General features: G+C 37.6%; 1 protein-coding gene across 4 annotated transcripts in view; it reads right to left on the reverse strand.

Moving 5' to 3' along the window:
• rgl2 (ral guanine nucleotide dissociation stimulator-like 2) overlaps positions 1-18,095 on the reverse strand; it is a 28,252-nt gene that overhangs the window by 5,669 nt on the left and 4,488 nt on the right. For 3 of the 4 annotated variants that reach the window (XM_026924432.3, XM_026924431.3, XM_053227841.1), the window contains exons 3-16: positions 10,893-10,940; positions 9,843-9,923; positions 9,234-9,400; positions 9,016-9,069; positions 8,136-8,326; positions 7,395-7,510; positions 5,391-5,606; positions 4,350-4,453; positions 2,979-3,063; positions 1,850-1,906; positions 1,670-1,756; positions 1,499-1,531; positions 1,281-1,402; positions 507-596 (exon numbers count right to left, since the gene is read on the reverse strand). In XM_026924432.3, coding sequence (XP_026780233.1) covers positions 507-596; positions 1,281-1,402; positions 1,499-1,531; positions 1,670-1,756; positions 1,850-1,906; positions 2,979-3,063; positions 4,350-4,453; positions 5,391-5,606; positions 7,395-7,510; positions 8,136-8,326; positions 9,016-9,069; positions 9,234-9,400; positions 9,843-9,923; positions 10,893-10,940 — 1,451 coding nt within the window. Of the gene's footprint in view, positions 1-506; positions 597-1,280; positions 1,403-1,498; positions 1,532-1,669; positions 1,757-1,849; positions 1,907-2,978; positions 3,064-4,349; positions 4,454-5,390; positions 5,607-7,394; positions 7,511-8,135; positions 8,327-9,015; positions 9,070-9,233; positions 9,401-9,842; positions 9,924-10,892; positions 10,941-13,993; positions 14,774-18,095 lie in introns of those variants that run through there. The other variant, XM_026924433.3, reaches the window with a different exon arrangement.

An 18,095-nucleotide genomic window follows, 5' to 3' on the forward strand; every position in this document is an offset into this window, starting at 1 on the left:
AAACAACACAACTGGCAACGCTGAGTCTATGCGATCCAAGCAACACACATGATGCTGATCTACACGTGGCTTTGGGACGTGGAAAAAAATCACACAAAACTGGACTCCATTCATTTCCCGAAGTTTAGTGTGTTGAATGGAATATATCATGAGTCACACTTGAATTTCTCAACTCTTTTTTTGCTCTATCCTTCATTCCTCAAATGCTATTATATGGCAGAGAGAAGTGCATTCTTGAGTGTTGCTGAAAGCACTGTGTTTTAATTGCACATTTATGTCAATTCTGTGCTTACACACAAAGTTTTTCACACAGAATGCAGTCTAATTACGCTTAAAAACAGGCTCACAGCTTAGCGCATCTATTCCTGAGTGGGGAAGAGAGTGGGCAAGTAAATGGGTGAATTATAAAGAGAGAGAGAGAGAGAGAGTGTGTGTGTGTGTGTGTGTGTGTGTGTGTGTGTGTGTGTGTGTGTGTGAGAGAGAGAGAGAGAGAGAGAGATGCTTACTCTGGACACTCCGTGATGACCACGGTAGGATGCGTAAGACGTCCTGGACTCGGTTCCCCCTGAGGCTCAATCTGATTGGACAGTCTGTAGCTGCATCACAACATCACACATGACATCATTATACATAACCACCAGACAATGCTATACAACACGGTACAGTTACTAATCCCAGTGCAAAACTATCCCTACCCTGTTTGAGTACCTGTATATATTTAACATCATATAACAGTACCCTTGAAGGTAGGAGGAGTTTCTCTGGGGATTGGAAGACTAGTGATGGGCATGATTAGTAAAATACTCCCCAACATTTAAAAACAGCATGAGTAACCCAAGAAGGGCCAAGGGTGCCAATACTTTAATCAGTACAGAGGAATAAGTGACTACTTTTCTGTGTTTTCAAATATTTGTTCTCAAATCCTGTGTGTAACGCAGTAGGTAGGATCTACAGTGCCATCATGGTATGCCCTATGTAGTGAGCACATGTAGTGAATAAGAAGCCGTTTGAGATTGGGCCTGACGTAAAGACGGTGAATTCTGATGTCTCAGTGACGAGACTGAAGCTCACTGTGCTGTAATGTTTGGTAGAAAAGATGCTCCAGCCAGAGACAAGTGTTTGACCAATCAATGATCTGCACTACTTCTAGCTCCGCCCACATGTCTCTGTTAAGCAACGGTAGAAGAAATGACGAGGAAGTGTGCAATCAGGAGTAATTTACAGTGGTGGAAACGCACTAATCGGGAGAAGTTCGACTTCGAGACAGCGTTAGTGCTCACCTTTCCTCCTCGGTCAGCGTGGGGACGCTGTGGTACCAGTGCACAAACGACTCGTCTGTTCGGAAGGTGCTGTTCCTGCAGGATGACTGGAGGAGACGGATTTTGGCGAGAACCTCAAATTCCTTCAGGGATGAGAAAGAAGAAAGTCCATTTCCACACAAGATATTCATTCTCAAAAACTATTAAGCAAGGAAATAATAAAAAGAAATAAAACTCACTCGTCGCCGTTTGTCAAAGTTGATATAGCCATTCTGAGGGGAAAAAAATATAGAAAACATTTTTCAGTTTTATTTTTATTTATTTGTTGAGTTTTATTTGTTTTTAACATATTTTTTGGGGTGATGTATGAATAGTTTCAGGTGTGACGGCGTCTGTGGTGTGTGTCTCACCTCTAGCCTGTCCTTGACTGCGGCGTCCAGCATGGTGAGGTCGGTCAGGAAGATGCCCAGGTACGGCACGGTGCCCTGAGCACTGGACTGCAGAAGAAAGACAGACATTTTCAGTCGTTTCTCTGCTTTTATACGAGCTTTGAGTGGGAGAGTTTACAGCTTACTGGGATTATCACTCACCGTGTGTCTTCTGTTGTTGGTTTTAGTGTCTACATTAGCAGATTTGGAAGTGCCTTCCTGTGCAACACAAAGGTGTATTAAACAAGGGGACATGATATGATACATATTTGATTTAATTCTGGACTGTGATTGGTCAGAAGGTGTTGATTAATTTTCTATAACCGCAGCTCTGACAGTAGTGCAGCTGCAAATCACAGGTGTATATTAATGCGCTCGTTCTAATACGTTATCGTTTCTATAGTAACAACTCGTTCACAGGGACTTATACGGCCAATGCACCAAATAAACAGATTAATAAACGTGTAAATGGTGAAGGAGAAATGTGTTTATTTAACATTTATGGAAGGAGTCTCCAGTGTCAGTGCTTTGTAACAGTCAGAATTAAGTCTGTAACTTTTCTGACATCTTCAGGACAGAGGATTTTACACTTTTTGCAGTTTCTCAGTGACATAACAAGCTGTGTTTTTATTTCGAGAGAGAGAAAAAACAGGCACTGATGAGAGAAGCTGCTATAACATAAGTAATCACAGGAACTAATTTATTTGAGTTCCACAGTATTAAATGTAACTATAAGTGGATTTAAAAGTATGATGTGTCATTCTTTACTAAATAAAAACTAACTGTTGGCAAATTGCTGTGGTATAAGAGGAATGAAACACTTCATGACTTGCTGTGTAGAAAGATAATAGACCGTGGTGTGGTAACAGTGTCTCTGCAGTGTTTTGCTCGTTTTTTTTTTTGCTCAATTGAAGAAGTCCACACAGGGAACTGAAGCCAGTGTTCCTGCCTGCTGCTTTGTCATTTTGTCGTTTAGTGAATCAATACAGAAACTGACCACCGTATGCAAAAATGACTGCACAGTCAGCTCATAAATACTAAAGCTACTGACACATCAGGGTGTTTTTAAATCTGCTGATCACACATGCTAACACCTCAGCATTTAAAAGCATTTATTTTTCCCCTATTGGCTCTCTGATTAGCACAAAAAGACACCGTCAAGGCCTTTATCTGCTCTGCCTGTTATTCATCCACTCACACAATGGATGTGTGTACGTCACCTCCGACACGGTGGGGGTAAGATGTGTGTAATGTGTGAATGTGAGCCTTTGTGTCTGTGGACATGACTCACTTCTTTGAGCAGCTCTCGGCTCTGCGAGTAGTTGTCTTTCTCCGAGAAGATGGAGGCCAGTTCCTCGTAGCGCTTCATTGCCTCCCTGTCAGTGTCACAACACATCCACACACACACACACACACACACACAGCTTTTAGTCTTCCTGATTCCAAACCACTTCCCATTAGCTACTGTATCACATTTCTGGATGTATGAAGGAATAAAACATTTAAATATGCAACTCAACTCAAGCCATTTTGTGTTACTATTACATATTGAAAGCATATTAAAATCTCTTACTATTCAGTTATTCATGTTAAAGCACATTATTCAGGAACTGATATGAATTATTCACCATCTACAGTAAAACTAATAATAGTCAGGAGAGTGAGGAATGTTCTGGAAAATCGCAGACATAGTTTAAGGACTTGAATTAAACACTAAATGAGGGCAGGCTTTTCATGTTCAAACGATATCACTACATTATTCAAAATCAGCTTTAAAAAATCTTCCTCTTCCTTTTCCTCTTGTCAGTTCAACAGACTTTCTTTAATATTTTTTACACGCAGTGATGAAATACAACCTATCTGCAGCTACTGAGAGGTTTCACTCATTATATGACTTTAAGTCAGCAGATGCTTTGGGAAATTCCTCACATGAAATCTTGCAGATAAATAGCAAAGGTTTTGAAGAGAGATGGCTTAATGATCATGGCTTTTCTTACTTATTTCATATGAAGTAATCCCTATTTCCCTCCCACCCCTTTATATTATCCCTATGATCCCATTATATTAATAATTGGTAATTAATTAATTTGTAGTAAATAAACAGTTTGAAATAATGATGCAAGATTATTCCTACTTAATTAAGATTATTACTGGTTAATCCAAGCTCTTATTTTTTGACTTATTTACTTAATTTATTTATTTATAATTAATTTATATATTAACATTTCTAAACAATCAGGTGAACTTAAAGTAAAATATAAATCTGAACAGTTACATTTGGTTTCTAATAATTTCTAAGGTAGCTAATAATTGTGATAGTTTTTTATTTATTTATCTATAAAATGTATTATTTTGATAGAATAAATTTACTTCAGTTAAAGGTTTGATTTTGCTCATATTTTCAGTGTGAGATTGAGCTAATTAACCACAAAGGTATTTTTTTCCTACCAAGGGTGCCAATAATTCTGGAGCTGACTTTACCGTGTATAAATAAAGTAAAAGTTAATTAAATTTAATACTTTTCCGAAGTGTTCTGCCAGCCCTGGGGTAGAGCCACTGACAGCTCCTGGGAGGTTTAGGGGTTAAAGCTGTAGGTTTTAGGAGCTTTTCTTTCCTGAGCCTGCAGCGTTATCTCCTGTGTGATCAGAGCTGAGACACTCACCGGTCCGTCTCCTGCCACGTCTTCCTCAGTCTGTGGATGGGGTTACTCTGCAGCGCTGACACGATGGCATACAATGATGAGAAGTTCTTCCTGATTCTGCACGCCTGCTCAAGAGACACCAAAAAAAAAAAAAAAAGGTGTTTAGACATGTGGGGATCACACGAGAGTCCTCATGACTTCATGACAAGCACAGAAGATTTTCAAGGCTGTTCACAAAGCTAATGCAAAGTGGAACAAAACTAGAAATAAAAGTAGTTTTAGAGTTAATAAAGTGCCAAAAATGCACTTTATCCAGAGATCACAGTGAGGTTTTTTTTTGGGGGAACAAATAAAGGATTTTCGTTGATGAAACTTTGCAGCAGAAAGAGTTCCTTTCTCCAAATTCAACACAGCCGCTCACACCGTCAACAGTAAATAAAACATCACTTTACTACTTTAAAAGAGTTTATAGTAGTATTTACTTTAGATCAATCACCACACACACACATTAGGGGGTTAAATCTATAACACTGTTCGCTGTTTTGAGAAAGTAAGTACATAAACTGATGATCAGTAATGTTATCTGGCTAGCAAAACATGTGCTTTCATAGAGGCGTCCATGTTTGATCCCATTTTATTGCTTGAAAAAAAATCGTTTCCGAGTTCAGACTTCCCACTTCCGAGTTCAGTCGTTCGTAACACTTGAGCTTGTGTTATCATTCATGTGATGTGTATCATCCCAAATCACATACTAGTGCACTAAATAGTGTGTGAAAATAGTGTGCTACTTGCTGTTACTTTATATAGTAGAGCGAAGTCTATGTAGAAAGATGTCATGCGGTTTGGGAATTTTTTTTGTCACAGCTAAACTGTTTAAACTGAATTCTCCCAATAATTAAGATCTTTTGAGACAGAAGATCCTTTTTGAAGGATCGTTTGATCCTTTGAGAAATTCTACAGTTGCTCTGGTGTACAATCTGAGCACATGGCCTGGATCAATAAATCCATTGCTAAGTAGAGAACAGAAAACTGAGGATTAAAGTGCTTATACAGTGCTCCAACCTCGGCTACGCTGATCCATTTCTCCAGAAGGCGCGTCCTCTGCTGGGTCTTCAGCTCCGTCTGCCACAGGCACGAGGCTGTAACGGCGTTGGCCAGACGATTAAACTGACGCACTGTGGCTCTGACCGACCAGCACACACCCTCATGGCCCTTCTTATCTCTCTGAGACCACAGCGAGCCCAGACAGTGATACGGCACCAGCTTCAGAAACAGCTCCTACAGGATCAGATTAATACTGTAAATATGCTAGTAACAAACTGCCTTCATGTGAGTTTGGTTAACTAACATTATTTACTGCATTGGCTAAAATTAAGAAGCCATAAGCTTCAGCATTAACACACGATAAGTGGAAGTAAAAAAAAATTAACAAAAGGTAACCCCTGTAATATTTTAATGATTGCTTAAATGTTTGCTGAAATAAAGACACCTGCATGAACTATAATTTATTCCATTTTTATGGAAAAGTAGAATAAATTCACATAAACTATTAAATTCATGAATTCAATTACAGCATGGTGTCGAACTTTAAATGCTGATTAATATACTACTAGTACTCTAGTACTATTACTACTGCTACTACTGTAACTACTGCTACTACTGTTACTAATACTATTACTACTATTACTATTACTACTGCTACTACTGTAACTACTGCTACTACTGTAACTAATACTATTACTACTATTACTATTACTACTGCTACTACTGTTACTAATACTATTACTATTACTACTGCTACTACTGTAACTACTGCTACTACTGTAACTAATACTATTACTACTATTACTATTACTACTGCTACTACTGTTACTAATACTATTACTACTATTACTATTACTACTGCTACTACTGTAACTACTGCTACTACTGTTACTAATACTATTACTACTATTACTATTACTACTGCTACTACTGTAACTACTGCTACTACTGTAACTAATACTATTACTACTATTACTATTACTACTGCTACTACTGTAACTACTGCTACTACTGTAACTACTGCTACTACTGTTACTAATACTATTACTACTATTACTATTACTACTGCTACTACTGTTACTAATACTATTACTACTGCTACTACTGTAACTAATACTATTACTACTATTACTATTACTACTGCTACTACTGTAACTACTGCTACTACTGTAACTACTGCTACTACTGTTACTAATACTATTACTACTATTACTATTACTACTGCTACTACTGTAACTACTGCTACTAATACTATTACTACTATTACTATTACTACTGCTACTACTGTAACTACTGCTACTACTGTTACTAATACTATTACTACTATTACTATTACTACTGCTACTACTGTTACTAATACTATTACTACTGCTACTACTGTAACTACTGCTACTACTGTTACTAATACTATTACTACTATTACTATTACTACTGCTACTACTGTAACTACTGCTACTACTGTTACTAATACTATTACTACTATTACTATTACTACTGCTACTACTGTAACTACTGCTACTACTGTTACTAATACTATTACTACTATTACTATTACTACTGCTACTACTGTAACTACTGCTACTACTGTAACTAATACTATTACTACTATTACTATTACTACTGCTACTACTGTAACTACTGCTACTACTGTAACTACTGCTACTACTGTTACTAATACTATTACTACTATTACTATTACTACTGCTACTACTGTAACTACTGCTACTAATACTATTACTACTATTACTATTACTACTGCTACTACTGTAATTACTGCTACTACTGTTACTAATACTATTACTACTATTACTATTACTACTGCTACTACTGTAACTACTGCTACTACTGTAACTAATACTATTACTACTTCTACTTCTACTGCTACTACCACTGTTACTACTATTAATAATAATAATAATAATAATAATAATAATAATAATAAAACAAAAGACAGAAAGACAGAAAGAAAGAGAAAGAAAGAAAGTGTGCAGGATTCATCAGTGTATAAACGGAAAGACTCACCGTCTCGATCTTGGTCAGCTGCTCGGCTATGATACTCGAGGGAAAAGCCAGGATGTTGGTGGCGTCGAACTTTGAAGGATCGGGAGATGATGTTTGGAGAAAAGCATTTGCAGCATCTAAACACAGCAGTAATGTTTATGTATGCTGATCAGAAAACCATATTTAAATTTAATTTTTAATATTTACATGCATTGAAATTTCAATAGTTAACACAAAAAATCAGGTTTTTGTTTTTCTTTTAAAAAGTAGAACTGCACTGAAATATTGTCCTAAAATTAGAAAGTCTGTAAGACCAAACAACTGTGATTGTGTTAATCAAATCAATTTAACATGGAGCAATTTCTAAATCTAACCCAAAATTATTGGCACCCTCCATAAATATGTAAACTGAATACTAGGTGTAATGGATGATTGTTTGAGCTGTAAAGTGGAGGTCAGAAAAGTAAAATTTTCTTATAATACAATATTTTACTGTATGTTTGAGGTTTTTAGCTTGTTAAATGGTAAATTACAATCCATAAATTACCTCCTGGCAGAGGCAGCCAGGTTTTGGAGAAAATATCCTGACACTATAATGTATTATTTTCCACAACAGCTCCAGGATCACTAGCTGCAGTCTTAATACTCATATGAATGAGTGCAAATAATTCTGGTCTCGACTGTATTTTTGTTTTAATTAAACATTTTAGAGAACGCATTTATTGATGTTGGATGTGTAAAAAAAAAAAGATGTCTCTTTACTTGAAGCAGAGTCAGGAATCAGGGACTTGTCACTGAGCTCCTCTGCGATCTTCAGCAGCCGAACTTTGACCTCTGACCCCGTCTGGTCTGGCATCAGGGGTGCGAGGCGGAGCAGGCGTGAGGGTTCACCCAGCGAGTGGAAGTCCTCCGGGTATTCGCTCAGCCACGTGCTGAACACAGTGCACACTGCCCTGAACACGGTGCACAGAGAGACAAAGGTGTGTGTCAGAAATCTCTCTCTCTCTATCACAAACACACACACACACACACACACTGATGAAACATGGCAGCATGTGTGTAGTGTGGGGTAGAAACAGACTGATTTTGGAACAATTACATATTGTGGCTGTGTTTTTTCAAATTAAGGAATGATTATGTATAATTATTGAATATGAATAACTGTGAATTAGGTAATATAGTAATATAGGCCTTTTATAGTTTTATGAGTTTTCATATTTATAAGCTTTAGGTGTAGCCTTGTGTATTATTATTATTATTTTTAGCAGTGGTAGTAGTAGTAATAGTATAATAATAATAATAATAATAATAATAATAGTAATATTTTTTATTCTTATTTTTAGCACTTAAATGCAATCAAGCTCAAAGTGGGATGCAAACATAAACTTGCCAAACAGAAAAAATTATCACCTCAATACATAATAATATTAAATAAACAGGTATAAAATGTAAAAAAGACATTTACTAAAAAAGTCATTTTTATTAATAGTCAATATTCTCCAATTAATAATCCATAAACAGGTAAAAAACGGACCATGAGGAATACTGAATATGTACAAAAAGGCACTTTATAACACCTTTGTGGACTTGTGCAGTAATGAGAAATTGTGCGCTTAGAGCTGATTTAAGCAAAAGCGCTCACTTGTTGAAGGTCTGACGTGTGGGACTGCCGCTGTCTCCTGGTGGATTTCCCAACCTAAATAACAGAACATGCAAAATAAACGTCCATGAAGATAAAGGTCATGCAAAAACACTGCCGTTCACATCTGTACAAATTAACCAAACATAAGATGCACTAAATCGATTCGTGTATATATGAGAGCGCCATTTTATTTCTTTTTGCCGGAATCTGGTCTTTACCTGTCCGTCAAGATGTCCAGCACCCTCTCAGTGGTGGTGAAGGAGCGGTAGGTGGAGAGGAAGATGGAGATGAAGGACGTATCCTCCATGGAGAAGGAGTGGAGGAGGTGAAGGACCAGCTTCTCCTCTGTCCCAGCCTTTACACACTGCGAGCGGTGACATGACGGCTAGAACAGAAAAGTGTGTGTGAATGCAGGGTGTAAGGTTTAGTGCAGCAGCAGTAACATTTGTGCAGAGTACTCGAGTGATCGATCATGACACCATTGATTAAATATGTGAATGAATGCAGGATTAATCTTGCAGCTTGCATCAAATATATTTAATATGGTTTGAAGTCAAGGCCCAGGAGGTGAAACTGAATTCCTTCCAGAAACGGAGCTCTAATTTAAAATTTGCACAAATTGTGCATGCTTATTTTGGCTCAGATGGATGAGGTGCACAAAAGTGGCTCTAACGGAGACACAGGATGAATTTCACGTCCTCAGTCCGTAGAAAACAATGGCTCAGGAAGGAGGTTTGAGCATAATCTTGCGTAACCAACAGAGCTAATAGCTTAATTGTTAGTCAAACATGTGCTAGTGTATAATTTGGCGTGTGTGTGGGTTTTACCTGTGTATTAGGGTCACCGTGGTGTGGTTTCACGATCACCGTGTAGATGATGCCGTCCTCCTCCTTCTCAGTAACAGTGGACTGATATAGAGACAGAGACAAAAAAATGAATAAACAACAATGCTAGCTTCAATGATAACAATCATTTCAGACTAATGTGAACTGTGGCCCGTTCAAAACGTTCTCCCATGCTGGGAAACACAGGCTCAACAAACTGAGACAGTGTTTGACATTAAAAATCCCAACTGGATGTGTAACTTTAACCCAATAGAAATAATCTATGTACAATAACAAACTGTTAAATATTATTTCAAGCATGCATTAAATGAGTAAAATGGCCTAGGAACCATGCCAGGATGGATGAATATGGATGAATATCAATTTAGAAATGCTAGCATGTTCTCCTTCCTCCTCCAATTGCCTAATACTGTGAATATCGCTAAGACCAACTTAGCTAGTCAACTTAGCAAGCTAGCTAAATCACTGCTACTAAGCTAGCTCACATTCATTACAGATTTCAGTGTCAGAGTCTCAGTTTACATTGTTATTTTAATGTAATTTACATAAGGGTACTCAAACCTGTCAAAATATTTTGAGAGATTTTGTTTCTCACTATCATTAGCTAAGTTAATTACCTAGCAAAAGAATCACGGAGGTCAGGTTATACAAAAGTACTGTGAATGTCTCTATTAACAAATTTGACCCAAACACCAACGTATATAATCAAAATCAGTGTCCATGAGGAAATTTTTAAACTTTTTTAATCATGTTACTTTAAAAATGCTAGTAAGATGCGATAACATGAGCGATAATGGCTGCTGGAGCATGTTGATATCATCAGATCAGATATTTGGTGCCTTGTCCTTTATTTTCTGAAATAAAAGTGCTGTAATTGTCACTGTTAGTCATCACAGTTATTAAAGACATCACTACTATTAGTCATCGCAGTTAGTAAAGAAAGAGAGTTTGATCTGCTTCTGTTTGAAAAACTGGATAAAAACAGTCACTTGTGTACAGAAGCTCCTTGTACGGAGAGAAACGTGGGCTCACCAGGTTGAGAGGACAGTACCAAGTGGTTTTCATGGGGGAGGCCTCGACCTGAGGAACACAGCAGAGATGCGACTGTGATTAAAAGCTTTCGTGTTATTCACACAGCATTAATCCATACCTGAATACAAAACAACAGAGTCATGTTTTTACGATTAAAGATTGTACTGAGAGTGAACTGTGTGTGTGTGTGTGTGTGTGTGTGTGTAAAAATGTGAAAAATTTAAAGCTATTTTATGAACAGGATCTACAGAGGATTGTGTATTGTGTACGTCCAGTTTTGCGTATTTGCTTAAATAATGGGGGCGGAGCCAATGCAAATTTAGAATAAAATGTTAATTTAGCACCTACAGTGTGATTTTCCTTTCATTATGAACAGACACACACTCGCGTACACTTTTATTTCACATTCATATTCTGCTTTGAACAGCTTTTTTGAGTTACACAACAGCGCTGCTGAATTCTGGACTGTGATTGGTCAGAAGGTGTTGATTCATTTTCTATAAGCGGCTCTGCCAGTAGTGCAGCTATAAATCCCAGGGTTATATTAATGCGCTCTTTCTAATGCGTTATCGTTTCTATAGTAACAGCTCATTCACAGAGACGTGTACGGTGGATGCTTCATGTAAATGTAATCTTGAAAAATGTGTGTAATCATTGATGTGGTTTATTTAACTTTTATGGAAGGAGTCTCCAGTGTCAGCGCTTTGTAACAGTCAGAAGTAAAGCTGTAACTTCAAGTTTTCCGACATCTTCAGGACAGAGGAGCTTATGCTTTTTCGGTTTCTCGGTAACATGACAAGCCTCGTTTTTTTTTTTTTGTCTTATACATCAAGAGAGAGAAAAAGAGAGGCTGCTATAGCATAAGTGACAAGAGGAACTAACTTGCTTCATTAACTATAAAAGGATAAAGGGTACAAAGTGTCATTCTTTAGAGTTATTCAACTTCATCACACCACCCCATCACTGATTGTTTTACTATAACAGCACCACACAGAGTGTTTTATTCCTTACTTATATTGACAGGTAATTATGCACCTGTGGCAAGTTTCAGTTTATGTTTCATTGAGATTATTCTTTATAAATCACCCACAAAATGTCTACCTACTGCACAAGCAAATAATCCTCTTTATTTGGGTTCTTAATAAATCAGTAAATCAGGGCCAAAGTGTGAAATTTCATTTTAGGCATTTGAAAATCCTTTTACTGCGCAACAGCTGGTCAGTTAATCCCAGACTTTAAACCACAGCACAAATCTCACAAAGCTCTGAATACAACCTAAAGCACACCACAGTCACAGAGCGACAAAGCGCCGCTTTCATTCAAACAATTCCTTCTTTCACTCACAGGCGAGTACCAACAATGGAAAACTGTACAGCGTTTAGCATGAAGCCTCTTAGAAATTGTGTCATGTTATGGAAGAAAATGTAAATGTGTTGCATGAACTGTTTTGCATTCTGACTGCAGAAGACAAAAAAGAAACGGGGGAAAAAGTGCAGAACTATAGAAACGTGGTCATGTATTATTCGATGGTTATATCGAATTGCTCCAGGCACCGAACAGGATTTTCCACCATGAAGTATTCATGAGGCGCAAAGCATGACATCACTTGGCACACACACACACACACACACACACACACACAATCACAAACAATGATAAGGTTATTAGTCTCATTTTCAATACAGTGTTCATATATAGCACCATGACACGAAATATTTCTGTAAAGTGAAAAATTTTAAATTCGTTTAAAAAACAGTACCATACTTAAAATATTTAGAACCCTGAAGTGCTATTTGGTTGTCCCTCTGAGGGAAACTATGATGGATCGATGTAGAATCCTACAACAAAATGTTTTTCTATTAAAATGTTTTCCAAGAAGAAGGCTTTTTTCGAAGCTAAGAACCCTTAATTATCAAACGAACCTTTACATAACTCCTAAAGAACCCTTTTTTTCTAGTAGTGTATTTCTCTCTATCAGAAAAGGTTCCAAGTAGAACCTTTTTTGGAAGCTAAGAACCCTTAATTATCCAACCAACCCTTTCAGAACTCCTTTTTTTCCCCTTTTTTTGGATAAGCTCCTAAAGAACATATGAAGAACTCTTTTTTTTCTAAGCGTGCATGTATTAGCTGAGTATGTATGTAGTACAAACTTCAAATTATTGCTCATTAGTTTCTTCTTAGTACCTACAGCCTGTCAGGCATTTAAATTTGAGCTCTTTGTACTTGGTACGTGGGTTCTTTAGGTGTTCGTTAAGAGCTCACTGATTATATAAATAAGGGCTCTCACTTCCTAACTTGGAACTCTTTCTGACAGTGAAATACTCTGTTGTAGGCATCACCTTTAAAATTTCCTCAGAGGAACACCGAAGAACCTTAGAAGGGATCTAAATCTGAGTGCACTTTAAAGAGCAGTGAACATTTAAAAAAGAAAATCATTTAGTGTAATGATGTGCTGTGTTAAAACTAGATCAATTCTATAGGTGCAGATTTCTAAGTTCTTGGAGCATCTGGGAGAATTTCCACGGTTCATCTCCACAGTTCGTCTCTCACTTTGCATCTGTCTTTAGAAGTAAATGTCCCAGAAGAACCTCCATGATTCTTAACATTTGTTTTTACCTGAAAAACTCATTTATAACTTTAACTGCATACAAACTCTATGGCAGTTTATTTCTGACAAATCAAAAAATTTGCTTTTATTTTTACATTATAATAATAGCACTGTATATATGAAAAGTTTTGCTATGAACCGACAGTGTGTTTGTAATAAAATCAATAAACCTGCCATAATGTATTTATCTACACTGAAAATCAGGTCAATGTCCAAAGTGCAGCTAAAGTTTTAATAAGAATCTCTACTGGCAGTAAGATATGCAGTAGTATATTATAGTACAGTGTAGTGAGATTTTACTCAATCGAATACCGCATGCTTTTCACTCAGTCTTCAAAGAAAGGTGTTTGATCAAATCTGTGTATGAATGAAGACAGGAAGAAAAACGATCATTAATCCTAAAAATGCACATGCTGCTTGACATGCACCATAAAGTTCTGCACCTGGCAGCAGTTTAGTTCTTATAGACACAAAAATGGGAACGCTAACTTACTCAACAAGCCCAGACTGGTGAAGATCTGCCAACTTCCTGGAAATCCTGTGCAGCCTGTGACAAAAACAACACTGCCTCCTCCAGAGCCTTGCATCAGCTGAATAAACCTCGCTTATTCTTTTTATCTTGACTTTTCTCTCTGCTGGGAGTTCTTTGTCTCTTTTTTCGTGCACAGACACACACACACACACACACACAGGCTACAATGTGGAGCTGCACAAACACACCTGAGCTTGTAGCTAAGACAACCCCCTAGGCACGCCCATAATACACACAAGCGCGCACACACACACACACACACACACACACACCCACACAAACACACTCATATACATACATACATACAGCCTACAGCTACTGGGCTCTCTGACTCACACACTCTCCATCTCACACTCTGTCTCACACACACACACACCCACACACACACACAGCCTACAGCTACTGGGTTCTCTGGCTCACACACGCTCCGTCTCATGCGCTGTCTCACACACACACACACACACACACACACACAAACGGTCTCCTGACTTCAGAGTGGATAAACCTGCCAGACCAGAGCAGACTGGACACAAAAGCCAGATTATGCTTTTCAAGACACTAATTTTCTGCACTTTTTCTTCACAGTAAAGTCCTTAGTGAAACACTGACGCAGGACATGCACGCCACACGTTATTGTTCTCCTTTTAAAGTAAATCTTGTGATCATTTACAAGCCGACAGCGTCACCTCTGGCTCACACCACAGAAAAGAAAAGCCGGCGCATATTGACACAGCCGTCATCTCTGTGTGGCTTTCATTTGCATGGATGCCACGTCTCTGTAAGCTCGGTGTTGATAACACTTCTGTAGGGTCACGCTGGTGTGAATATGTCTCGTAGAACCATGCAATGAATCTTATTTTAATCAAATAATTAACCCCATAAACACACACTCTTATTTCTACACACCTGCTCTATTATATAATACGTTAGCAAGGTAAAGAAGAAAACAGGAAGTACAGGATTATTTCAAGTGTTTTATTCCTCTTATACAATGGCAATCTGTCAAAGATTACCATTTTTATTTAGTAAAGAACATCATACTTTTATTTGTTTACTGTTACATTAAACGTTATCGAACCTCTGCGGAAAACAAGTTAGTTCCTGTTCTTTTTTTTTTTTTAATAACTAACCCCACAGACTCGATGAGGATGATTTTCTAAAATCACACTACATCACAAAATGTCCAGCATGGATTTAACACTTAAGCACTTTCCCTTCTATTAGTTCTCTTTTTTTTATTCCACCTCACTTGTAAGTCACTTTAGATAAAACCATGTAAAGAGTGAATTCAGTTAATTCAGCACTGGGGATTTTGCTGTGTATGTACACTACCGGATTTAAACCTCAAGCTGCCTCTTAAACCTGCTTATGTACAATAAAAGCTGTCACGGTGAGATAAACGAGCCTAAGGAGAAGTGTAAAAGGCCCTAGAGACCACTTGGAGGTGTACGTTTCACTCTGAGGTCTCTCCTTCTAATTCTGGATGAACGTCTGCATCTGCTCTGAGCTCGTGTATGTGCTTGGTGGATATTGTATCTTGTGATATTTGAGGAGCTTATATTATTATAAAGGTTCTTCCTCGCACACTGTTGTGTGCTGATCGGGGAGATGAAATGACAAATTACAAGTACTGTAACTGAGTAGATTTTCTTAGGAGTTGTACGTTATTAGGTAGTAATATTTTTACTTGAGTACGTTTTCAGTGCTGTACTGGTACTTTAACTTCGCTGTTTTCCCTTCCAAGTGTGCTCGCTGCTTTCCTGTCCTGCTTTTCTAAGTTTGTTCATTGTTTTCCTCTTTTATTTACTTTGGACACTTTATTCTCCCTAGCCAATCAATATCAAATCACACATAGTGGTCAGAGTAGAACTGGCGCCAGCTGCTAATAATCATGGAGGTTGGGGGTGGAGATGTGAGATGTGGAGGACGGCTCAAACGGCATTAACGTTACAACACCAGAACCTCCATGGCCGAACCTGTAAGAGCTTTTCGAAGTCAAGCCCGAGAAAGACAACACCATTCCCATCATGTCATGTCAGCCATTCAGGAATTCGGCCTCTAATTTAGGAAAGTTTCACTTTTATGCTAACTAATGTAGGTACGCTAGTTTTATAAGGGGGAAACCCTCACAATTAAAATACTCATGACTCTGAGTATTTTTAAACAAGCTACTCTTTTACTTAAGTAGTTTTGAGGATGGGTATTTTTAATCTACTCAAAGTACATTTTTTGGGAACACGACTTTTACTCATTACTCTTTCTAACCCTGTTGCTGATGATCTTTAATGGCTCTTCTGGTGTTTCTCCCTACTTTCGTCACCTATTGTATGCTAACCGGAACACTGGGGGACCTTCAGTTACCCCTACATTGAATAGTTTCATCCATTTTAGACACACATTCACAAATCCTTTTATCTGAACACAATGGTTAAAGAAAAACCAAAGCAAAACAACCAAAGCAACCTAATGTCTTTCCACACCAGCAGCATATGTGTGCTGGAAAAAAACTATTTTACACAACTCAGACTTGTTGTTGTGTGTCTTAGACCTGATCGGGCTGAACAACTGGGCAAACCATTTAACTGAACGAATCGGTTAATGAATCGGAATGAATCGTTTAATTGAACAAATGATTCGAGTCACTGAAAAGATGTAATTTTAATGATTCATAGTAGCAACTGTAGTGGATTAATATGTGTTTGGGGGCATGGACAGCTGAAAGGCCACCATCATGAATTTCGTCTTGAATTGGGGCGGGGCTACAAATACATCTAAACACAGCTACTTGCAGAGGATTTATGTGGCATGATTTGACTGTTAAAGATGTTCGTTGAACTAATCACTTGTAGCAGACCACTTGTATCAAACACCAATAATCTTGTGTATGGATGTGTTTACATTTAAAAGAAACAATACTTTTATATTGATTGAACCTTTAAGATATATATAAATCCCAGAGTTTAATGCAGTAAGGTGGCCTGACTGTATTACGTATTCATTATAGTTGTAATTACTTTAATGAAAAACAACAAGTCCCTGCTGTTTGCAGGTTGAATATTGACTTTATTTACTTATTTATTTATTGCTTTTATGGTGGGTTTCACCTTGAATAAATGTCCCACAGTGCCGAAACAGCCTTGTGCGTCTGTCTCAGGCTACAGGAAGTGCATAATGAAGTGTGGACAAACACAGGAAACAGGACATGTTGTTGTGTCATAGTGCCTATTTTCCCTCTTCTCTCTCTCTCCCTCTCTCTCTCTCTCTCTCTCACACACACACACATACACACTCATATATCACAGTCATGTACACTACTTCAGCAGCGATCGTGCTTTAAACAACATCACAGATGGCTATTTACAGATCCTCTCTCCATCTCTCCATGAATCCATTCTCTTTGTCTTGCTTCCTGTTTCTTAAAGTTGCTTTCCTCAGTTCTCGCACTGAACTTTTCCCTAGTTTTTCTAGTTCAGTAGCTCGATGAATTTGAGTAATAGTCCTGATCCAGGTTTTGCGATCACATTCTTTAATATTTAATCCCAGATTTGCATTAGGAAAATTGAGTGGCCTCAGTCTGAGAAAAGGAGACGCAACATGGTGCCATTAGCTTGACAAAAATCACCTCTTGCCATCAAACTACCGTCTTCCTTTGAATGATTTAAATCATCATGTAACATCACTTAAGATGTTGATAATTGTTAACCCTCAGAAATGGTCAGTCTTACACAACGACAAGAGCTCTTTAATATCCTTAAAAAGAAAATAAACAGGTAGGGAAACCAAACTAGCGTCAAACGTTTTGTGAGGTTAATAAAGCCTTAATGTTTAATAAAGCCTTAATCTTAGCAGATAGTTTTATTATTTCATATATCTATGAAATATTAATGAGGCTGTTACATTATTATTCTGGACACCTATCTAAGTAATGTTTTTTTTCTGTGCAGATGAGTAATTTAAAAAAAAAAAAATTAGTTAACATTAATTTTAGGCATGTTTACCAAAACTAGAGCACGATCTGAGGCATCTTGCTGGTTCAGAAAAAAAAAATTATCCATTCCTTCTG

This window comes from Pangasianodon hypophthalmus, chromosome 22, assembly GCF_027358585.1.
Source record: "Pangasianodon hypophthalmus isolate fPanHyp1 chromosome 22, fPanHyp1.pri, whole genome shotgun sequence".
NCBI lineage: Eukaryota > Metazoa > Chordata > Actinopteri > Siluriformes > Pangasiidae > Pangasianodon > Pangasianodon hypophthalmus.